This window comes from Candida tropicalis (assembly GCF_000006335.3).
Source record: "Candida tropicalis MYA-3404 genomic scaffold supercont3.11, whole genome shotgun sequence".
Classification (NCBI taxonomy): Eukaryota; Fungi; Ascomycota; class Pichiomycetes; order Serinales; family Debaryomycetaceae; genus Candida; species Candida tropicalis.
Window position 1 is genome coordinate 238,795 of NW_003020040.1, and position 24,243 is coordinate 263,037.

Sequence of the window (24,243 nt, forward strand, 5' to 3'; positions counted from 1 at the left end):
GTTGTAAAAAAAAAAACGAAATCAGCAGAAGGAGAAAGAAAATAAAAATCTAGGAAAACAAAAAAGAAAGGAAAGAAATTGGCAGACAACCCAGGGTATATAAATTTTTCCTTTTTGATTGATAATCAAATTCAATGTGGGGAAGGAATTACAGTACAACAACCCAAACGTGAGAAATAAACATGTGCTGCTAAATTTTTATTTATTTTTTTTTTTCTTTTTTGGTGTGAGTGAGTGAGTGAGTGTCTCCGTTTTTGTGATCCGGAGAAGATAGGAAAGAAATACCCAAAACAGAGAAACAAAACTTTATCTTTTGCTTACACACAACCCGGGGCAGATTGGTTTAAACAAAATAAAATTCTTCTTCTTCTTCCATGGTACGACAAAAGTATTACGTCACTTTAAAACCGCCTTGGTCAATATTATTTTTTTTTCTTACTTTCTCACTTTTGGTTTTGCACCAATGCACATCACATAATCTCGGTACATCCATGACAAAATTGTTTGACGCTAGGGGACAAAGCCCTTTTCTCCTACTTAAATGAGGATATTTGTATTCAAGTTTTTGCAACATTAGAATTGTTAGTCCGTTTCTGCTACTAATACACAGCTAATCTGTGGGCATCATAAACAATTCTAATCCCAAGGTAATTTATACTTGTCCCGTGGTATCTGGCCCATGACATGTACAGAAATCACCTCCGAATCTAATTCTATAAGTTTCAAGGTTTGGTAAATCTTCAAAGCTTCCACTGATACTTTGTAGCGGTATATCTCTCACATTTAGATGTTTTATCGAAGAAGGAAAACATTCAAGCAGGAGATGATTAACATCTGAATTGTTTGAAAAATCTAGAGACTTCAATTTCGCACAATGTCTCAAATCTGACGTAGCCAATGTTTCGTCACTTATTTCATCGTCAGCAATATTCAATTTTTCAAGGGAAGAAGGAAAAACAGGAAGCTTTGTAAGAGCACCCAATTTATTAGTTGAAAGATTCAAATTCTTTAACGTTGGTGGAAATGTTGGTAAATCTCGTAAATTGTTATGACTTAATATCAAATCCTGCAACTGCGATGGAAACTTATACAGATCTTTTATCAATTCTATCTCCCCGCTAATGTCTAACACTTGGACAAAATCTGGTAACTTCCAGCTTGACAGTGTTAATTTCTTTAGTGTGGTACGTATTCTGAATTGCTGGAGTTGTGAACTGATTTTGATAGGTTGAATTTCTGGGGAATAATATATTAATTGTAAGTATTCTAAGTTCTTTAAATTCTTCAATTCATTTAAATCAATTCGTTCTTCATTGACAGTAAGGACAAGATTTTTCAACGAGTTTGGCAAATTTCAGAAAGACATTTGCTGTAAACAAGGTAATAGTTCACCAGAATCTGGAGCCATGATAACAGTTCTAATGATTGCAGAAAAGCCATTCTTAATTGTTAAATCAAAGATTTCATGATTCAACTTTTCTCGAATTACGAATTCATCCATTGTATACGGCAACTTTGTCAAGTCTTCAAATTCGTTTAGCAGCAATTAGTCTAGACAACGCCTAATGCGTACTTTGCAGTCATGTGACAATATTGGGTTGGATTTATGGAACTCGAAAAGATCGTCAATGGAATCAAAAGTGATCATTTTAGGCTTAAAAAAATGGATTCTTTGTTAGAAATTCAATCAACTCCTGATTGTTTTGACAATGTTTAACAAATGGAACATTCTCATGCAGCTCATACAAGACCTCGTCAGGAAATTTAAACTTGTCCAGATATTCTGATGGAGTATTCACCGAGATTGATATGTAAAGCTGTGACAACACATAACGTTTAATCTGGGGAATATCCTTAATCTGATTTAGTTTCCAATTTGGAATTTGCTTGAATATTATTCCAAGAATATCATCTGGAAACTCTGGTAACTACATTGTATGGAATGATTTTTTTATTTCACCAATGTTAAGATACGCCTATTTAATTTAGTGGAGCAGAAGTTATTACATAAACTAAGTTCTGCTTAAACCATGGTTACTTTGTTGAAGCGAATCTTTTCGTATATTGAACTGTAAATATAAGATGGGGTAGTATGGTTTAGCGGGAGGGGGAAAATGTATATTTAATTAGATAATCTGTTAAACTAGTAAACATACCTCGGTGTAATTTAATGAGATGATTTCATTCAATCGTGGTTACTTGTACTCATAAATAATGATATAAATACACTGATATCTACTTTATTTTTGTAGGTGATTCTCTAGCGTGGAGAAAGCTGTTGTGATTAATTTTTTTGTTTCACCAACGCGACATTAAACTGCGTGTTAATTATGTTGCAATTCTTGTGTTAACTGCCATTGGGTTTGGTTTGAATTCAAGCCAGCTTCAAACACACAGTTCATGAAATATTACCATTACATACAATTCTACTGTAACAGTAACTAACTACAAATCACTAGCTACAATCTTTTTTTGCTTTCATTTCTTGTCGTCAATGAACCGATATTTTAGTTGAGATATTTGTTCTTTCTTGTCTGAAAATCAATCTAGCACCTTTAAAGAGAGAACAATCACAGGTAATTAATTGCACTAATATAGAGATTATTCACCTGTTTGTGTTGTAATCACGAGAAATGGAGTTATTTGTCCATCTAGAACGGAAATACTGACTGTACAAATAATTTTGTCACTTCGTAAAACTCTTGATGTCAAATAATTTTGTCCTGGCTATGCCGAATCTAACCTGCAAGGTGTCAGTACAAAACAAATCGAAATATCGACACCGATAGTATGGGAGGATAACCTACGTCATAATTCAATGTATGCATTATCCATGGAAATGAAAGGAAATCGAATGTTATACACAACCCAACAAAATACCGACAAGAATAAAAGATTATCTGGTTTGAAACCTCGGAGTTTTTGTTTTTCTGTATCAAAGACTCATCGGGATCAATTTTAATTCAGTATTAGACTTTGCATGTTTGAATTAGTAATAGCAAATAAATGAGTTGTTCTAAGAGATGATGTTAAAGGGGTTTTTATTTTTTCTTTTCATCCCGAGGATGATTCGGAGTTCAAATCAAATCTCAATTAGTAAATGCCCGAGGGTACACAAAGTCAAAAACGTGTATATAAAGAATCTCTAAAATACTGTATCTATACTCTCTTATCACTTTTGTTGTTGTCCACCATATAAACCTCTCCATTCTTCAATCTTCTTTTCATCAATTCTGGTAAACAAGTATTGAGCTTTACCAATACAATGACCTGGCAACAAGACAAATTCAAATTTATCAGTGATTGACAAACTTGGTGCATTCAAAATTTCATTAATTTGTTTGGTTGTTTCTGGCATAAATGGATAAATGATAGCACTAATCAAATAAACCAAATTAATAGCAACAGCTACAACAGCATCGGATTTGTTTGGTTGATTAGTGTATAAACTGTTATCTAATTTATTATCTTGTAAGAATTGGTTACCTCTGGAAGAAATAGCCATGGCAAGTTCTAAACCTTTTCTTAAATTGACACTTTCCATGTTTTCAATATAACTTGACAACAAAGTGTTAATATCCTTTTCAAATGATGCGTAATCTGGAATGTTGGAAACATCATATTTTGGAACCACTCCATTATATTTGGCAATCAAGAATTTAACAATTCTGTTAACATAATTACCCAAGTTGGCCAACAATTCATTATTGTTTTTCGCAACAAATTCATCCCATGAGAAATGAGAATCTTGATTTTCTGGTCTGTTAGAAGCCAAATAGTATCTCCAAACAGATGGTGAAACACCAGTTTCTTTAGCATTGTTACCAAAGACACCAACACCTCTACTCTTACTGAATTTACCATTTTCGTATTGTAAATATTCAGTAGTACTTAAATGATGCAATTTAGTCCAATTATCACCAGTACCAATTTGTGAAGCTGGGAAGACAACAGTATGGAATGGAACATTATCCTTACCCATAAATTGATACAAATCAACATTTTCTGGGTTTTTCCACCATTTAAGATAATCGTCAACATTTCCATCTTTGAAATAATTGGCTGTAATGGAAATATAACCAATAGTAGCATCAAACCAAACATACAAGACCTTTTCTTCATATCCCTTTAATGGAACTGGAGTACCCCAGATCAAATCTCTAGTAATACATCTTGGTTCCAAACCTCTCTTGGTCCATGAATCGGTAATACTCTTTGAATTCTTGGACCAAGCACCTTTAGCAGAAGAGTCGATAATCCATTCTTTTAATGGTTCTTCTAATTCATTCAATTTAAGATAAATATGAGTGGATTCTTTAACAATTGGACTAGCACCATCAAGTTTACAACGTGGTTTAATCAATTCTAAAGGATCCAACAAGTTACCACATTTATCACATTGATCACCTCTAGCATCATCATATTCACATTTTGGACAAGTACCTTCAACAAATCTATCAGCTAAAAATGACTTGTGTTCTTCACAGTATAATTGCTCAGTGGTTTTTTCTTCCAAATATCCATTTTTATGTAATTTCATGAAAATATCTTGAGCAATTTCTGTTTGTAATGGAGTTGTAGTTCTACCAAAATAATCAAATCCAATATCAAACCAATCATAAACTTCCTTGTGAATAGCATGATATTTATCACACAATTGTTGAGGAGTAACTTTTTCTTCCAATGCTTTAGTTTCAGTAGCAGTACCGTATTCATCAGTACCACAAACAAACAAAGCATTGTAGTTTCTATTCTTAGCATAACGACTATAGATATCGGCGGATAAAACTGATCCAACAATATTACCTAAATGTGGAACATTATTAACATAAGGTAAAGCAGAAGTGATTAAAATGTTTCTTTCATCAGACTTTGGAAGAATTTTATCAGCTTGTTTTTTAATCAAATGACCAGTTTGAACATTTTGTTTACCAGTGTTTGTTTCTTTAGTTCTTTCAACTGGAGTGATTGCTAATGCATTCTTAATACCAGTTGCAACTTCTGGAATCTTACTGAATTCAACAAACCATTTATTTTCAGTAGAAGATTTCAAAGCTGGATATAAACTTGAAAATAAAATAATTTGAGCAGGAGTAATTTCAGCTTTTTCAAAACTTGGTAAGTCAGAAATTTTCAAAATTCCATCAGATTTATTTGATTTAAGAACTGGATAGACAACTTGTTCTTCAAATTTAATTGCTTTATCATTAGTGAAATCATTAGCTAAATATTTAACAATAGCATTTGGTTCAATTAATTCAAATCCGGATTTCTTATCTTTTAAAGACAATTGGGATTCAGTTTCATTTAAAGTGAGGGAAAGTTTTGGTTGGTATGAAGATAATGCAATGGCCAATTTCAAATTATTGGACAATGCTAATAATGAACTACCTTTAGTTCCATAAACTTCTAAGGACATCGTGATTTTGGTTCGTGGTTGATGAATAATAATGAGTCAATATTTAATGGATTGAAATTTTTTTTTTTCTTCTTCTTTGTCTGGAAAATTTTCATTCCTGCGAAATTAAAAGCGAAAGATATTTCGTGTCGCGACCAAAACGATGGGAATTTTGAAAATTACGAAAATAAAAAACTGTGGGTTTTCATTTCTGATCAGTAACTCAAATAAAAAAAGGTACTCATTAGTGGGCACGAGGTGTATATACGAGCCACAGTAATGATTAAACTACTACCAGCCACTAAAAGATCAATTAGATGTTTGACAACAACTTCATCAACTCATGAATTACTAGATAAATGGAATTGTCTAATATCGACTGTGACCATTGAACCAACATCTACTGGACCATTATCTGGCACGAAATATATTCTAAAAGATAATATAGTTACTAAAAACAGTACCTCCACCGCTGCATCAAAGACCTTATCTAATTATAAATCTCCCTTCAATGCCACTATTGTTGACTTACTCTCATCTCAAGGATCAACACTTGTTGGTAAATCAAACTTGGATGAATTTGGAATGGGTTCAGCAAATTTGAATTCTTATTTTGGACCCGTGATTAATCCACAAGATAAACCTAAAATTACTGGTGGTTCTTCTGGAGGTAGTGCTGCTGCTGTATCTAGTGGAATATGCGATTTTTCAATTGGTACAGATACTGGAGGTTCTGTAAGATTACCTGCTTCTTATTGTCAGGTTTTTGGTTTCAAACCAACCTACGGTAGGATTTCTCGTTGGGGTGTTATTCCGTATGCTCAAACTTTGGATACTGTGGGGATTTTGGGAAATAATATTGATATCATCCATGAAGTTTATAATGTTCTTAATAAGTATGATGAAAAAGATCCTACATCATTACCCGAAGAGGTCAGAAACAAGATTGATGCGACTATAAACACTGAAAAACTTGTTATTGGTATCCCGGAAGAATTCATTCTTGATGAGTTATCTGATGCTGTGAGAAATTCATGGAAGGAAATTTTAGTCAGGTTACAAGAACAAGGTCATGAAATCAAGCCTATATCTATTGGCAGTATTAAAAAATCATTACCGGCATACTACACCCTAGCAACTGCCGAAGCCGCTTCCAATCTTTCAAGATATGATGGAATACGATATGGTGATAATTCACAAAATCAAGTTGAAACTGCTTCTGATTTGATATTCAGTAATAGATCAACAAATTTCGGTCCTGAAGTACAACGAAGAATTATTCTTGGTAATTATACATTATCTTCAGATTCAGGGGATCATTATCTTCGAGCAACTGAAATTCGTCGAGAATTATGTATTGAATTTTCCACATCATTTAAAAAATCTCATATTTTACTTCAAGATGGTGAAACATCAACTGGGGTTGATTTAATAATTGCTCCAACAGCCACTAAATCAGCACCGAATGTCGATGAATTTGTATCTGAAAACGAAGAAAATTTCTTGAATGGATATGTTAATGACGTATTAACTGTTCCAGCATCATTGACTGGTATACCTACTATATCTATCCCATTCAATGGAATCGGTATTCAATTAATGGGTCAGTTTGGTGACGATGAATTGGTCTTACAAGTTGCCAAAGATTTATCAAATTAAGATCACAATTTCTTTTCTTTTTATAAAAAACATTATTCTGTAAATAGTATACAAGAATAGATAAATATACACACAAAATAAACAATATAAATATAAACAAAAATGGAGTGGGAGACAAGCAAAAACTATAGTTTTATAAGTTGAATTATCATAACGTCGTAAATAATAATAGAAAAAGCAAAAGGTATATATGTATGTTGTTCTAATGAAAAAGAAAGCAAAGAATTACTGTTGAAATATCAATTCTGTTTCTTTTAAATTAACTATTAGATGTGAGAATTTATTTTCTTCCTAATAAAGTCAAAAACTCTTCTCTAGTTTTTTGATGATCTCTAAAACAACCCAACATACAACTAGTGGTAGTACTTGATCCAGTTTTTTGTACCCCTCTACTAACCATACACATATGGGTGGCTTCAATAACCACAGCAACACCTCTTGGTTTTAAAATTTCACTTAAAGCCATGGCGATTTGTTTAGTTAATCTTTCTTGAACTTGAAATCTTCTTGAATACATTTCAGCTAATCTTGCTAATTTACTTAATCCTAAGACTCTTTTATTTGGAATATAAGCAATATGAGCTTTACCAAAAAATGGAACTAAATGATGTTCACAAAGGGAATAAATTTCAATATCACGAACAATAACCATTTCATCATGATCTTCTTCAAATACTGCTCTTTTAATAACATCACGAATATTATCTTCATAACCTTTGGTAAAATACAACATTGCTCTAGCATATCGTTCAGGAGTTTCTAATAATCCTTCTCTAGTAGTATCTTCACCTAATTCTTCCAATATAACTTTAACAGCATCAGCAATTCTTTCTTCTCTTGCCTTGGCTTCTTCTGGACTTTGTTCGATTCTTTGTCTAGCTCCTTGAGATGGCCATGATAACCCATCACTATCAATTGGTGGATTTAAAATTAATGGTGATGCAGCACGAGTTTGTAATGGAGTTTCTATTAAATCTCTAGGTAATGCTGCACTGATGTGATTTGTTGTAGATGAACCAGAAGGAACAAGTTTGGAACGTTTTATTGGTAAAACGGATTTTGGGGAATGATTTCCATTAATTTCATCTTTACGATTATTAGATTTTGACAGTTGTAATTCAGACATGTTATTTGTGGGAGCGTTATTCTATAAGATAATATCTATTACACCAGATATCTAATAATGAATGTCTTGTCAAGTTTGTAAATTTCAAAACCACCCAATTTATTGAATTTGAAAATTAATTAACTTTTAGAAAAAAAATATATTAAAAAAAGATGAGTGAGAGAGCCAAATGGGAATAAGGGTCAATTTATTTCAATTGCAGAGAAAAATGATAATAATAAGAAAAAAAGAGTTAAAAAAAAAAAAATAAATAAAACTAATCACTGAAAATTTTTATGAGTTGAGCGCACTACACAAAAACAATTCAATTCACAATCAAACCAAATTAGTCACAGATCGTATAGACAAATCTTTCATCACAATCACAAGATGGTTAATTCACACATGACATTACGTCAAAATCAAACGAGTGAACCTAAGCCAACAACAACAACAGAAACAAAAAAGAAGAATTATGGATAATGCTATATAAATTATGTAAAATTATAAAGAATAAAAGATTGAAACAAAAAAAAATGAATCTTACACTAAGATAAAACGAAAACGAATAACCAACAAAGATAAAAACACCCAAATAAACTAACTAGCTAAGCAACCATACCAAACAACAATTAATGTTCCTCTGCAAATGGATTCAATACTCTGACTGTTAAACATGGTAATGCCATACCAATTTCAGCTCTCAACAATACTGGAACTTGGGTCAATTCCTTAATTACTTGAATATGTGAATCTCCTTCAACTCTGGTTATACATTCTTGCAAATATGGTGCTAAGCCAATAGAATCACTGGTGGCCTGTATAGTAGATGAGGAACTGGTTCTAATGTTCTTAGGAATATCAGATTGAGTTGGTGATGATGGCATGGAATGTGTTTCATCTTTAATATTGTCAACCTCTTTGAATTCATCATTTCCTTTTAATGGAGGAACAGTTAATTTTGGTGCATCCAAATTCAATTTAGCTAATTTCTCAGCAATAGAATCAGATGCAATGGTACTCGAAGTTAAAGAACTCTTACTCTGAATCTTAGCAGCTTGTAATGCAGATGTTCTGTACTTGTTCTTGATCGAGTTTCTGTATGACAAAGATGATTTTTCATCCGGTGGAATATAAGTAGCAGAATCCACACCCTTTTCCCAGTAAAGCTCTAATATTCTGTCAACTTTATCAAATTCAGCTTTAACTAATGGCAATTGATCACCGTGAACTCTCTTTTCAACGCCAAACTCTGGAAGGAAAACATCAAATGACGATTCATAAACTTGAACAACAGTACCCATGCACAACAATTGACCAGCACTTTCACTCATTTCATTAATAGTTTGAGACAACAACAAGTGAATGGCTTGCTCTTGAGCATTGGCTGCACAATCTTTCTTGAAATTACAGTAATCTGCAATTGCCTTCAAAGAATCCAAATCTTTTTCTTCGGATTCCTTATTCAAAACCATCTTCAATTGTCTATGCACAATCAAATCGGCATAACGTCTCAATGGAGCATTGAAATGGGTGTATAATGGCAAATTAAAGTAATAGTGTGCATAACTGTCTGCATCTTGTTTACCGGCGACATAGTATCTACCTCTAGACATACACTTGTACAACAATGTCTCAACACACTTTCTCTTGACTGGATCCTCAATTTTCAAGATTGAGTTTTGTAAAGTAGATGAGGTGGTGGTGTCAATCTTGAATCCCAAATTGGTGGCTTTTCTAACAAATGTTTCCATTTTTTGTAAAGTTGGCAATGGATGACGACGCAAGATGGCTTGGTCACCCAAACCTGCGTGTACCTTAGCAGCAATAGCAGAATTCACCTTATGGGAAATTTCAGAAATTACATCAAATGCCAATGAATCCTTAAATACATTCAAATCCAAACGAACCTTTTCATCATCTAATTGATCTAACAAAGTCAAGTTTGGACTGATTCCAAGTGAACGGTTAGCTAAACGATGACGACGGAATTCCTTAGCAATCAAACTAAATGTTTTTATGTAGTCAGAAGTGGCTGAAGAAATACTATCCACAGATTTACCCAGTAAAATAGTATCAAATGAATCATAACTAACCAATTGTTTTGGAACAATAATAGATTCATGAATGTACAAATCCTCAACTTCAAAATTACTAGTATCAATTTCAAAAACAACAGAGATAGCTAAATTCTTTTCGTTCTCTTTAAAAGATACCAATTTGTTAACTTGGTTAGGGAAAAGGTTGACAACTTTCTGAGGAAGGAACACTGATGAGGATCTCTTTTTGGACTTACGGTCCAAAGTAGAACCAGGTTTGATAAAGTATGAAATATCCACAACATGGAATCCCAACTCAATCTTGGTATTCGAAATTCTCTTGACATGCAATGCATGATCAACAAATCCACCAGTTTGTGTAAATGCAATAATGTAGTCATTCAAGTATTCTGCTCTCTTAGTATTTTCAAATTCTGGTTCAATTGAAGGTAAATCATAAATATTTGCTGCAATCGTAGCTTCATCATCGTTATCATCAGGGTATTCGTCACATAAAAAGTTGTTGTCTCTTAAGATCGAGTCAATTTCGGTTTCAGAAGAATCAATTGGTCCTAACTTGCTAACCAATGTACCAAATGGATGCAAGGAGGTGATTGGCCATCTCTTGATAGAGGCAACAAACAATTGATCGGCATATTTCTCGTGGTTTTCAACAAAATCCTTTGGTGCTTGCTCAGTTGGAATGGCAATCAAAGGAACCTTCTTATCAGTTGGTTTAAACCACACAATCTTTGGAGCTTTTGGAGTTTGAACAGAAGATTCGTTACCATTCTTCTTATCTCTAGCGGCTTGGGCAGCTTGTGCTGGTCTCAACAAACCCAAAGTACCGGCAAACAATTGCCCTGGAATTCTATCCACAACAGCCACAACATGACCCGCGTAGAGTGGCTTGACTTCATCATTAATTTCTTCTTCTTCAACCAATAACAAGGATTGACCTTCAACTTCAACATCGTCATTCTTCTTCATAGTTGGTCTCTGTTTTAATGAACCTCTTCTTGCGAGGCCATTGTTATTCTCTTCTTCATTGGAAGCACCATCACCTTTAGAGTTGCCAGTGGTGGATCCTTCGGCAGTAGTTGGTGCGGAAGTTGCATCATTATGAATATCATCAGTCAATGGTCTGTTGGTTAATGTGTTGTCTTTTCTTCTCTTTTTTTCTTCTTTTTCCTTTTTGGATTCCCAAACTTCATCAACAATCAACAATTCAACAGCAACTAAATCTCCTTCTAATGCACGATTACGATCTTTAGAACCACAAATGAAAATATCAGCATCCAACAAACCGTCGGTGGAGACATAGGCGTCTGATCTGTTTTTCTTGTTAACTCTCAAAGTACCAGTAACCAAACGACCTTCATTAATTAATTCTGGTAAGGATGATTGTGGCAAGTAAGGAGCGAAAAGTGTCTTACGTCCATTGTTGCTATTGAGACCAATATTTGGGCCACCGGCACCACCGCCTTGTTGGTGTGAACTAATTTGGGAACCACCATTGGAAGGGAGGAAATGCAGCAATGAAGAAACTGATGAGCCACCTCCATAGGAACTGTTACGTGGCTTATGACCTGGTACAAACCCGGCTTGTGGTGGTTCCAATGTGGATGATTGCCTGTTGTGGTTCTGCTGTTGTTGTTGAGGTGATTGTTGTTGAGCACGCCAGTTTGAATTCATGCCCTCGGCGTTGCTGCCTCCACCGCGTGATCTGGACCTAAAATGTGAAGATCTTCTGTTATGACCCCTGTCTGGAGATTGAGTAACAGTGAAATTAGGATTTGGAGGTAATAAACTGTTCCCTCTCGATTCGTTCGATTGATCTGGGGTTGGCGGAAATTTAAATGGTTGTTGACCATATGCCAAAGATCTTGAACGGTTATGGGAAGTTGGCTCTGGGCTTGCTGGTGCGTCATCACTGTTGCTGCTTGGTGGAAACTTAAAACTACCAATAGCATCATTGGAATCAATCTTCGATTCATTTGGAACACTTGGACTTAAAGTAGATGTTCTATTATTTTGTCTTTGGTTTGCAGCTGCTTTGATAGCTTCATTTAAGCCCAAAGAGTGTCTTCTTGAGTGACCATGAGCAGTATTGGCACCACCGGATCCAGTACGTCTATGTGAATTAATTGATGATGATCTGGAATGGGATCCACGATTGTTACCACCAAATCCTGGTGATGATGGTGGTGGTAACAATTCACCTTGACCTTGTTGAGGAGGTGGGTAAACAAATTGTTGTTGTTGTTGCTTTTGTTGTTCCTCCAAAAGTTTTTGTTGTGCTTGGACTTGTTCCAATTGACGTTGCAAATTATATTGCTCAACCATCAAATTGGTCAATTCTGAAGGGGAACGTCTGTGAGCGACGTGCAAATTCTTTCCCTTTCTACTTGACACTCTAGCAGGAGTGTTGTTGTTATTGTTGTTATTAGATGAACTCATTTCTATCAAATTATTAAAATGTAGGAGTTGTCCACTAGACTAATCAGGAACAAATTAAACAGATGAATTATTAATAAATAATTAAAAGATAATGCAAAATTGAAATAACGAGTAATCAAAAAAAAAATTGAACCAAAAGGGTATAATGGGTAATTTATCAACACCAAAATAAAAGGAATGCAAAAGGTATTAGTTTTCAAAATCAATAATAATATTAATCAGAATCAAAAAGGAATGAATATTGAAGATTAAATCAATTGAGGGAGGTGGCAATGCAGTCGATTATATGTTTTTGATATGAACAAAATTTTCTTTCTCTCTCTCTCGTTTTTTTTTTCTTCCCTCTTTTTTCTTTGTTGTACTGAATTTGAGTTCTCTTTTTTTGGTGGTCAAAGTTTGTTCTCTCTTACGTATTGCTTTTCAGGGAGACAGTGCTGTTTTTTTTTTCTTCTGTCTTTCTTACTCAATAAGCCTGGTTGTAAAATTAAAAATAAAAAGTGACTACTTGAAAAGATGGATGCTAATGATGCTGATTCAATTGGACGTAGCTAAAAAAAATGATTGTGATGGATATTGGGGACTGGTTGTAGTAATAACGATGGATGGTGATAATAAAAGGATGGATAGATGGATGAATGAATGGGGTTGTAAAAAAAAAAGATTAAAAATTAAAAAGAAGAAGAAGAAGAATTTTAATTTAAGGAATGAATTGTGGGATTTATTTTTTTTTGGTTCTTCTTCTTCCTGTTGTTGAAACAGAGCAAAAAAAAAATACACCCATCCCATACAATCCCCCCATCCATCCATCCACCAGTCTCACTTTCATTCATTCAACCGAACAACAGCAAAAAAAAAAATGACTGATGAACACAAAAGAGAAAAGACAAATAAAATTACTAGTGACAAGGAATTATCCTTAAGTACACGTCCTATAATCAACAAATTACAACCCAGACAAGAGTGATGGTTGTCCAGCACCATTGACTAGGTTACACCAATGATCATCTTTTACTATATTTACGAATTAAACAATACCAATGGATTGGTTGAGAGATATTGAAAGAATGTCTTATGAATTAGGCGAGCTTGCCCCCCCCCTGCCGCCTCTTCTTCCTCTAAGACTTTTGAGCTTCGTCTAAAATTCTTATTTTCAGTTACATTGTGCTGTAAATAAATTAACGAGAAAAAGAATCACGACGTTTTTTCTCTTTTTGTTCTCTGTCGATACATTTGATTTCGGTTGGACAGGAGATCGACAGCAGGTGGAAATTTAATCATAGGATGTAGAATGGACTCGGATTTGTATCAGCCAAACTTGTCTCCTTTTATTACAACAAAGAAAAGGGGGCCCCCAACGTAAAGCACCGAACCCTTAGTACATGCTTGATTTCTCACCATGGCAACCTGTAATATATATCAATTTAAAAATAGATTCCGATCCATCGATTCTAGCCACAAAATTGCTAAAGTAAATAAAACAAAAAAAATTTGGCCCGCTTTCAAACACGCACACGCACCCTCTAACTCACACGCGAGGGAGCTAAGTACCAAAACGCAAAACAATAGATGCGTTACAAATCACAGAGAATTAGATCTCGATACTAACGGGAAGTTAAAATATATAATTTAAAATTACAATACACAACGTACATGTATCCTCCTTCTCCTTCGGAAATTAAAGTTCGATTGTTACTACCTCTGTTTCCAATGTGTTCAAGTCTAATAATACAATTTCACCCGATTCTTTGAAATTCGGTACACTAATCAATGATACTGTTTTTCCTTCATATGCCAACTTCTTGAAATCATATTTCTTTTGATTACCCACAAAATAAACATGTGGCAACTCTTCAGCAAATATAAATGGATCATAATTATCATATGGGTAACAATATAATGTGTCGGGACAGGTAGGAGCAAAGTTTTGCCATTTGATATTACTTTCCATGACTTGTATCGATGTTGGTGAGATGCTTCCATTGGTATCAGGTATATATCTCATGACATCATCAACATTTTGACCACTTGTACCCAACATTCTTACTCCATTGACTTCCATCCACTGTGGGTTGGTCGTTCTTATCAAGCGGTCACTACCTAACAATGCCTTGTTTGTTCTGAACAACATTTTATGTAATGCTTGTTGTGGTAAACAAACTTCTGCTGGATCGTGATCTCCTGGCATGACCGCTACTGGTAAACTGACAAGGATATCTTTAAGAAAAATATCCAATTGTTTTAAAGATTCAGCATTATATTTAGAAATATTTTTAGATCCATAGTTATTCGTAGTGATATAATTTTTCAAATCCATCTCTGCACTCAAGTTTTCAATAGGCATAATTGAATTACCGGCAATGATCAATTGAGAAATTGTTGAACTGTTCGATTTGTCATCGAAATTACCTACTTCTCCAATAAGATATTGTTTCAATAATTCCAATTTCAAATCATAATGACTTTCTTCACCAATGTTCAATCCTGAAACTAATGCAATTTTCCCTGAAGGTGAGCTAGGAAGTGGTTTTTGTGGAGCACATTCAGGATATACAACATCCATTATTTCAAATATACCTGCTTGAAGTTCCATACCCAATACTGCAACAATACACCCAGTTACTAATAAATTTTTCTTTAAATATTCATCATTATGTAAAATAGCTCTTCCTGATTCATCCTCCAACATCATTATAGGTGATTCATCACCATCCATATAAGTAACAGGTACAGGAGGCATCACATCATCAGTACCTTTCTCAACATCATCTAAGATATTCAATTTATATTTGGCATCACAATAAACAGTACCAACAACCCAACATAACTTGCCACTTGTTATATCTAAAATTTTATTTGTTCTAACTATAGTTTGTCCATCAATTTCTTGAGTTCCATTCCCCCATTTTTTCATGGCTATTTCTTCAACTCTTGGTTTTAAATTTTTTAATCTATATTGATACATTGAAAAATATTGTTTGCTATATTTTCTATTCCCTGGGGCAAGAAAAAATTCGTTACGCTTGGAAAATTCTTCTGGTATTGAAATCTCCGATCTGTTGACTTCATCAACATTATCTATTTCCTTATTGATATATTCTGTGTATGACATGTTATTTGTTGTGATGGATGGTTTGGTGAAGAGGTTTTTCTTTCATTTCTTGATTCAATTTTTTTTTTTCTATCGACGCGTCAGCGCATCCCCGTCTCAAAGTTTTTCAACGCGAAAACCTTCAATTCTTGTTAAAAGCATTTCGTTTCTATTATACACACATACACACACTATACATCTACTATTTATGACCTCTTTTGTTTCTTGTTTGATTTGGTACTACCAATACTCAAATTAACTCTTGGAACTTGATCTAAACCAAAACTAGAAGCAACTTTTTTTAGATCTAATTTGTCAATTTGATAAACGGTTTTCAAACCATGGGAAGCATAGGCTTGTAAATATGCACGGTAACCATCTTTGGCAGATTGGTTCAATAAGTAATTGGTTTTAATTAATTTAGTTAATTGAGATTGAATATTGGCTATTTTATTAGATGGGAATTCATATTCATTCAATGGGACTTTAGCAGCCTTCAAATATCTTAAGAATCCCAATTCTGATGGAGTTAAAAACATCAAGGATTTACCTTTACCTTGAGTACCTCTAGCAGTTCTACCAACACGATGGATATAATCTCTTGGATCATCAGGTGGATCGAATTGAATAATCCAATCAACAGCTGGAATATCTAAACCTCTAGCAGCAACATCAGTACATACCAAGATACCTTGTTTAGCATTACAGAATTCAAAGAATGTGTTGGTACGTTTTTGTTGTTTTTGTTTACCATGCAAGTCCAAAACTGGCAAGTCAATGTAATTCAACAACTCACTGTAGAACTTAACACTATTACATGAGGACAAGAACACAATGATCTTCTTTTTAACGTTTCTCTTCAAAAATGAAAACAATAACAAGAATCTCTTGTCTGAATCACAAACAACATAACCTTGTTCTAACCCATCAGCAGTGGATACATCCTTATCTGGAACAACATTGATATACAATGGACCTGGTCTCAAGGACATTCTAGCCAAATCCTCAACTTTAGTGGTTTGAGTAGCAGAGAACAACATAGATTGTCTGTCTTCATTAGGTAAAATCTTAATAATTTGTTTCATTTCATCTTCGAACCCAATTTCCAAAATTCTATCAGCTTCATCAATAACTAAAGCTTTCAAATTACTGAAAACAAATCCAGGGGTGTTTTTCAAATGATCCAATAATCTACCTGGAGTAGCAACTAATAAATTAACACCTTTTGCTAATTTAGTAGCTTCTTGTCTTCTATCAGCTCCACCAATAACAATGCCACAAGTTTGTGAATGATATTGCATTAACTCACGAGCAACACCAAAAATTTGCAATGCCAATTCTCTAGTTGGAGTAATGATAATAACAGCAGTACCATTTCTTGGTTTAATTTTCAATGAATATAATAATTCAATGGCAGGGATTAAGAATGCTAATGTCTTACCTGAACCAGTTTTAGCAGCCCCTAAAACATCTCTACCTGCTAATAAAGGTGGAATAGTTTTAGCTTGAACTTTGGTCATTTTAGTAAATCCCATTTCTTTAATTGCTTTCATGGTTGGTTCTGATAAATCTGCATCTTCGAATAAATGTTCTTCTTGATCATCATCTTGTTGTTGTTGTGCATCACCTTCAACAGCTTCTTTAGAAACTTGAGGTTTAGTTAATTCTTGAAGTTTAGCTTCATCTCTAGCTAACTTCTTAGCTTTCTTAGAATCAGATTTCAGTTCCGGATCTTTAATATCTTCACCTAATAATCCTGCAACTTCATCAAAATCAGCATCTAATTCATCAACTGCTTTTTCATTATCATTAATTTCTGGTTCAGATTCAGATTCTTCACGAGATCTTTTCTTGGTTGGTTTATCTGCCTTCTTAGATGGAGAAGGCTTTACTTTATTACTCTTCACCTTTGGAGACTTTGCCATTGTTGTGTGGTTACTATCAAAAAAAAAATGAGTTTAGTCTTGAGTATAAAAAATAAAATAGAAACTCATCTCATCTGCGTAGAAAAAAAAAAAAAAAATTCGAACCATAGAAAATTTAATCAGAAGTTGATATCAAAGGTCGTGCATAAATCAAAAGATTTTAATATTCAAATCAAACCATATAAACAATATCTAAACAAAGACTATAAAACAACATCTAAAGAATATCTAAACATAGACTATAAAACAACATCTAAAGAATATCTAAACATAGACTATAAAACAACATCTAAACAATATCTAGTAAAAAAAAAAGCAAACTATTCTACGATATAAACTCTACCTTCATAAGGAGACAAAATAGACTCTTCAAATTCTGTAGCCGAATCCAAGTTAGATGCTACCAATTCAAACTCACCTTCAATCAAACGTTCAAAAGGAACAACGTCATTAGAAAAGTTCAAAACCACATAAGCTTTTGGAGATTTAGCATCCATGATTTCTTTAATAAAAGTAAAAGATTTATCATTATTATAATCTAAGATTTCAAATGATCCATAAATGAATAAATCCTTGTACTCTTTTCTTAATTTCAACATCTTTTGGTAAAATTTCAATAAAGAATTTGGATTATGTTGTTGTTCTTTCACGTTAATGTCAGTATAATTATCATTAACTTTCATCCATGGTTTACCTGAAGTAAAACCAGCATTAGCTGAAGAATTCCATTGAACTGGAGATCTGGAATGATCTCTTGCAACCATATTGATAACATCCATTAATTGTTTTTCCTTTTGTTTAAAATCAGCATCATCTCCATATTTTTTCTTAAACTCGTTATAATAATTGGTGGTATAAACATCTTTGTATTCTTCAATAGACCATGATCTTGGTAAATTGGTCATACCGATTTCTTGACCTTGGTAGATGAATAAAGTACCAGTTAAAGTAGTTTGTAACATTGCTATTAATTTACCACTCTTTGTGTGATATTTCTTATCATTACCAAAACGAGTAATTGATCTTGGTTGGTCATGATTCTCAATGAAAACAGTTGACCAAGCATCAGTACCTTTAATGAAATCACTTTGACTTTTCACAGCATTTTTAAAATCAATTAAATTCCAACCAAAATATCTAAATCTATCACTATTTTCAGTACCTAATTCAACAACATCAAAAATAAACATCATATTCATTTCATTTCTAGAAGCACTAACATATTTTAAAGCTTCTTGTTTTGTCCAATGACACATTTCACCAACGGTCATAATATCATATTTGGACCATATTTCCTTATTCATTTCCTGGTGGAATTCATGGATTCTTGGTCCATTTGAAGTTAATTCTTTACTTGGTTGATGAAGTTGATCCACATAAGTAATTGGGGCATCAGTAAATGATTGTTCTTTAGAATAAAATCCAGCAACGTCAATTCTAAAACCATCAACTCCTCTGTTCAACCAAAATCTAATTGCTGAATCATAAATTGCTTTTCTACATTCTTCATTCTCCCAATTCAAATCCGGTTGACCTTTAGCAAACAATCTCAAGTAATATTCACCGGTTGGTTCATCATATTCCCAAGCAGATCCTGAAAAGTAGGATTGCCAGTTATTAGGTGGTTGTCTGTTACCATCAGCATCATATTTTGGTTTCTTCCAGATATACCAGTCTCTCTTTGGGTTGTCTAAGGAGGATCTTGATTCTTTGAACCATTCGTGGTCAGCAGAAGTGTGGTTGATGACTAAATCACAGATGATTTTCATGCCTCTTTCGTGGCAACCATCAATTAAATTTTGCATATCTTGCAAAGTACCGAAATCTGGGTTGATGTCTTCATAATCACTGATATCATAACCCATATCTTCCATTGGGGATTTGTACATTGGACTCAACCAGATAATATCAACTCCTAAATCTTTGATATAGTCTAATTCGGAAATAATCCCTGGGATATCACCAATACCGTCACCATTGGAATCTTTATAAGAAGCTGGCCAGATTTGATAAATTGTAGCGTCTTTCCACCAAGTATAGTCAATAGTCATGTTGTTGCAATAACGAATGAATGGATATATTAAAAGAATACACCTGGATCTTCAAAAAAAATTTTGGGAAAAAGTTCTTAATTTATTCATAGCTATAAACTCAAATTGTATTACTAGAGAATTATCACCTTATTATCATCAACTAATCAAAGTTCTAAAACAACACGTTAGCGTTTATTTTCATCTTTTTCGAATTTTTATTTTATTTTACACCCACAAGAACACGCTTTATTTCTCGGAACAATTCAAAGGAGGGGGGCATCCGATATTATTTTTTTTTTGTTTTCTCTTTTGTTTTAAGAGAAACTATTGTTTTCATTCTTGTGAACGGTGGACCTATTGTTGTTCATTTGGTGGAACAATCCCCAAAGTTCGTAGTTTGTTCTTTTTTTTTTTTTTTTGGTATTTATGACTGTAGAAAGTACAGATCCGCTAATCTTGCCTGATATGGCTTCTGTGTGTATTTTGCTACTACTATAGGTTTCAAAGAAACAATATCTCTTGTTAATCGACATTATTGTTTACTTTCTATTTTTGAATATTGAGATAATTTACAAATTTTTCTTGACTTTGGCCCAACAGATTTTACCAATGATATAATCCTCACTAATGACCTTTAGCGAATCAGCCACCTTTGCCTTTGGATATCTGAAATCAAGAGGAGACACCAACTAAAACTTAATTTAGTACCAGCTTTAATATGGAAATATGCCCATTTTAGTAACAAAGTTTGCTTCGGCGATTCTTACCTTGGCAGCCTTTTCTAGAAAGATTAACGATAACTCAAAAAAAAAAAAAAAAAAAAAAAGAAATCAATATCCATTTTATAACGTTAATGCCATGGAAGAACGGGTCATTCCTGAGCATAACTTTAATAGTTTGTACAGATATTGGTTTCATTTCATAATCACCGTTAGAGGTCATTTTGCCGTACGTTTGAAAATTTCATATAGTTAAATGAGAACGCCTTTATCGGTTTAAATATTAGTCCGGTATTTCTGGAAAAATTTTTGATTCTTAGCACAAGAAACAGAAACAGGATTATAATAATAATTATCCAGTGGTATTGATCGACCCACATATACGTTCAAGTTATTTCATTGTGCAATTTCTTTTTTATTTCACTTTTGGGGATACAAACATGTGGTCGTGCGCCCACATACAACAGCACCGCTACCATTAAAAATAAAACATCAGATTGATACATACACATTAATTAAAGGGCGCTTACTCTTAGCAACGAAGATATAGTAAATTTGTCTTTTAGGGTTATATTCCCCAACAAATGAATAAGCCATGTTCGTTATTATTTTTTGGAATTGGGTAGAGCCTTATGAGCTGGAGGGTAGGAGGGGAAAAGCGGGTGTTCACAATGACGCATAAGCTTGCCATCTCTAAATTAAGGAAAAAATGGAACAATGCAAGAATCTGGGGTAGTTGTTTTAATCCATATTACAATACCTTAATTTCAAATAGAATAAACTCTCAGGTAACCCCATGTTTTCGGAATATTCCTCGCAGAAATTAATTTTTAAAAGAAAAGAAAAAATTAATCCCTGATGTACTCCACTATTAATCTAATAATGAAATAATAAACTAAAAGCCTTATCAATTATAATACATGCAAGGAATCAATAGGCAAGAAAATAATAATTTATTGATTGGATACACGAAAATCACTTGAGATAAACACAAGAGAAAATTGCCGTACAAATTCTTTACTCGTGTCAAACAACTCAACTTACATAGATAATATTTTGAAACGACTGTAAAAGGCACATTTTACGGGATAGTGGAATGCATATATAGTGTGATTTATATCAAACACGTCTATTAATTCTAATAGGAATTCAAATCTGTCTATTTGATCATATTGAGCCTTGTGAAGATATTGTTTTATATTGACAATAAAACCTATTGTTTGTGAGATATTGCACGAATTGTTCCGATTGGTTGTGGGCGAGTTCTTTATTGTATTTGGTTTGATATTATTCTTATTGTCTGGTTGTTCATTTTGGGATATTTACGAAGATGGTTAAGTTTAACCATCTATGCTTGTGGGGATTGTGGGGATTAATTTCATTGCTTTTTTTTTTCTTGCATTGCTTAGTTTTAGTTTTAGTTTTGGGTTATTGATCCACAAAGATCGTAGTACATGACCAATTTGCCATAGTAACAAACCAAAAAGTGTGTGTTAAATCACACAGGGAACACAATAATCGTTTATGCTCTCTTAATTGTGTCAACCATGTTCAAATCGCCAAGTTAGATAGTCAAGACATTACATTTAGCACGATTCCCTCAAGTAAGGGGAATACTGTTTTATATCCCTGTCTATTTGTAGTTTGAGATAGTTGCTCGCAACAATTCACGGAACATTGTCTCCACTACCAAATGGCTATAACCACAAAAAGAAATTGCCCATGATAAAAAGAAATAATAATCACAATACCACCAGAAATTCTCCGCTTATGATTATATGGAGATATTAAAACTGTACTGGATGTATGCCATTGTTTGCTGTTGTGATTCTTCAACCCATTGTGCATACTAATGAACTATCATAATCAATTCGACAAGCCTTAAACGACATACAAAACTAAACTCTATATAAAGACAATCATGTCCATGTCTTAATTCAATTTTTAAATCGATTTTTTTATATCATTGTTCAAAGATCAAATACGAAAACCAACAACTGCCAAATACAAAATGACTGTTGAAATATACAATCCTGAGAAGAAACAGGCTTCTGAATCTATCATTAGCTTGGAAGAGAAAGCTACTGCTTCTCATATCTCCACTGCTGAGAATCCAGACGTTGATGATTACATTTCCAAATTCTTGGATATGTCCAATACTGCTAGAGCTGAAGATGAAAGAGATAAAACTATGCCTCTTAAAGAATGTCTTAAAACTTTCCCAAAAGCTTGTTTCTGGTCTATTGCTATTTCCACTGCTATTATTATGGAAGGTTACGATACCAACTTGCTTGCTTCCTTTTATGCTTATCAAGGTTTTGCTAAGAAATTCGGTAAATATTACCCAGATCTTGGTGAATACCAAATCCCAGCTAAAGACCAACTTGGTTTGTCTATGTGTTACCAAACCGGTGGTTTGATTGGTGTCTATATTGGTGGTAATTTTGTCGATGTTTGGGGTTATCGTCCAGTTCTTATTCCTGCTTTGATTACTTCTATTGGTTTGATTTTCATGCAATTTTTTGCTCCAAACATCGGTGTCTTGATGGCTGCTTATGTTTTATTGGGTATTAACTGGGGTAGTTATCAAACCACTTGTGTTTCTTATGCTATGGATATTGCTCCAACTACTTTGAGACTTTATCTTACTACTTACATTAACTGTTGCTGGGTCTTTGGTCAATTAATTTCTTCTGGTGTTATTAAAGCTATCCTGAATCTGTCTGATCCACATGCTTATAGAATTGCTTTTGCTATTCAATGGGCTTGGCCATTACCAATTGCTATTCTTGTTTTCCTTGCCCCTGAGTCTCCATATTTCTTGGTTAGAAAGAATAGATTGACTCAAGCTAAACGTGCCCTTACTCGTTTGTTATCACAAAATCAATACATCCCAGACAAAAATATCATTGCTGAAAGTATGTTGACTAAGATTCAAATGACCATCAAAGAAGAAGATGCCATCTCTAAAGGTTCATCTATTCTTGAATGTTTCAAAGGCACAAATTTTAGAAGAACTAGAATTGCTGCTTTCACTTGGTTGATTCAAAACATTACTGGTGCAAGTTTGATGGGTTACTCTACATATTTCTACCAACAAGCTGGTGTTGCCGTTTCCATGTCCTTCACCTTTTCCATCATTCAATACTGTTTGGGTATTGCAGGTACTCTTGGTTCTTGGTTCTTGTCACAAAAATTGGGTCGTTTCCCAATCTACTTTTACGGTTTGTGTGCCATGACTATACTTTTGTTCCTTACTGGTGGTTTAGGATTTGCTGATTCTAAATCCGGTAAAATGGCAACTGGTAGTATGCTTTTGATTTACACTTTTGTGTACGATTTAACTATTGGTCCAATGTGTTATTGTATTGTTGGTGAAATTCCATCTTCTAAATTAAGAGCTAAAACTGTCATGTTGGCAAGAAATTTGTATAACGTTGCTGGTATCATCGTTGCTATTGTTACTCCTTATATGTTGAATCCTACTGAATGGAACTGGAAAGCTAAATCCGCTTTCTTGTGGGCAGGTATTGCTATTGTTTCGGCTACTTGGGTTTATTTTGAATTGCCAGAAACTAAAGGTAGAACATTTGCTGAATTGGATAAATTATTCATTGACAAAGTTCCAGCTAGAAAATTCAAGAGTACTTTCCCAAAGACTTTTGATGCTGGTGAGTTAATGGAAAAAATGGGTAATGAAGGTGTTAAAGCCGTTGTTAACGACACTGAACATGTTGAACATGTTGATCTTGAATCAAAAGCTTAGAATTGGTTCATTTAGATTGATTTTTAGTTTTAATTTTATGACTTTTGTTTT

At 33.7% G+C, this 24,243-nt stretch overlaps 9 protein-coding genes across 9 annotated transcripts; 3 read left to right on the forward strand and 6 right to left on the reverse strand. All coding sequences in view use genetic code 12, as the record gives it.

Annotated features, from left to right (window-relative positions):
• Nucleotides 1–3,172: 3,172 nt before the first annotated feature.
• MES1 (methionine--tRNA ligase) lies at nt 3,173–5,419 on the reverse strand (the record flags this gene model as incomplete). The annotated part of the gene is made up of 1 exon (XM_002546549.1): nt 3,173–5,419. One exon carries the CDS (start codon nt 5,417–5,419, stop codon nt 3,173–3,175), a length of 2,247 nt encoding a protein of 748 aa, XP_002546595.1.
• A 258-nt stretch (nt 5,420–5,677) lies between these two features.
• Nucleotides 5,678–7,057, forward strand: CTRG_06074 (glutamyl-tRNA(Gln) amidotransferase subunit; the record flags this gene model as incomplete). The annotated part of the gene is made up of 1 exon (XM_002546550.1): nt 5,678–7,057. The coding sequence occupies one exon, from the start codon at nt 5,678–5,680 to the stop codon at nt 7,055–7,057; it is 1,380 nt and encodes a 459-aa protein (XP_002546596.1).
• Nucleotides 7,058–7,337: 280 nt separating this feature from the next.
• CTRG_06075 (GTP cyclohydrolase I) lies at nt 7,338–8,183 on the reverse strand (the record flags this gene model as incomplete). Its single annotated transcript, XM_002546551.1, has 1 exon — nt 7,338–8,183. The coding sequence occupies one exon, from the start codon at nt 8,181–8,183 to the stop codon at nt 7,338–7,340; it is 846 nt and encodes a 281-aa protein (XP_002546597.1).
• A 611-nt stretch (nt 8,184–8,794) lies between these two features.
• Nucleotides 8,795–12,661, reverse strand: SSD1 (mRNA-binding translational repressor; the record flags this gene model as incomplete). The annotated part of the gene is made up of 1 exon (XM_002546552.1): nt 8,795–12,661. One exon carries the CDS (start codon nt 12,659–12,661, stop codon nt 8,795–8,797), a length of 3,867 nt encoding a protein of 1,288 aa, XP_002546598.1.
• Nucleotides 12,662–14,336: 1,675 nt separating this feature from the next.
• HYS2 (DNA-directed DNA polymerase delta subunit) lies at nt 14,337–15,770 on the reverse strand (the record flags this gene model as incomplete). Its single annotated transcript, XM_002546553.1, has 1 exon — nt 14,337–15,770. One exon carries the CDS (start codon nt 15,768–15,770, stop codon nt 14,337–14,339), a length of 1,434 nt encoding a protein of 477 aa, XP_002546599.1.
• Nucleotides 15,771–15,955: 185 nt separating this feature from the next.
• On the reverse strand, nt 15,956–17,674 carry HAS1 (ATP-dependent RNA helicase; the record flags this gene model as incomplete). The annotated part of the gene is made up of 1 exon (XM_002546554.1): nt 15,956–17,674. One exon carries the CDS (start codon nt 17,672–17,674, stop codon nt 15,956–15,958), a length of 1,719 nt encoding a protein of 572 aa, XP_002546600.1.
• A 320-nt stretch (nt 17,675–17,994) lies between these two features.
• On the reverse strand, nt 17,995–19,725 carry CTRG_06079 (alpha-glucosidase; the record flags this gene model as incomplete). The annotated part of the gene is made up of 1 exon (XM_002546555.1): nt 17,995–19,725. The coding sequence occupies one exon, from the start codon at nt 19,723–19,725 to the stop codon at nt 17,995–17,997; it is 1,731 nt and encodes a 576-aa protein (XP_002546601.1).
• Nucleotides 19,726–19,741: 16 nt separating this feature from the next.
• On the forward strand, nt 19,742–20,137 carry CTRG_06080 (uncharacterized protein; the record flags this gene model as incomplete). Its single annotated transcript, XM_002546556.1, has 1 exon — nt 19,742–20,137. The coding sequence occupies one exon, from the start codon at nt 19,742–19,744 to the stop codon at nt 20,135–20,137; it is 396 nt and encodes a 131-aa protein (XP_002546602.1).
• A 2,300-nt stretch (nt 20,138–22,437) lies between these two features.
• CTRG_06081 (uncharacterized protein) lies at nt 22,438–24,192 on the forward strand (the record flags this gene model as incomplete). Its single annotated transcript, XM_002546557.1, has 1 exon — nt 22,438–24,192. One exon carries the CDS (start codon nt 22,438–22,440, stop codon nt 24,190–24,192), a length of 1,755 nt encoding a protein of 584 aa, XP_002546603.1.
• Nucleotides 24,193–24,243: the final 51 nt, after the last annotated feature.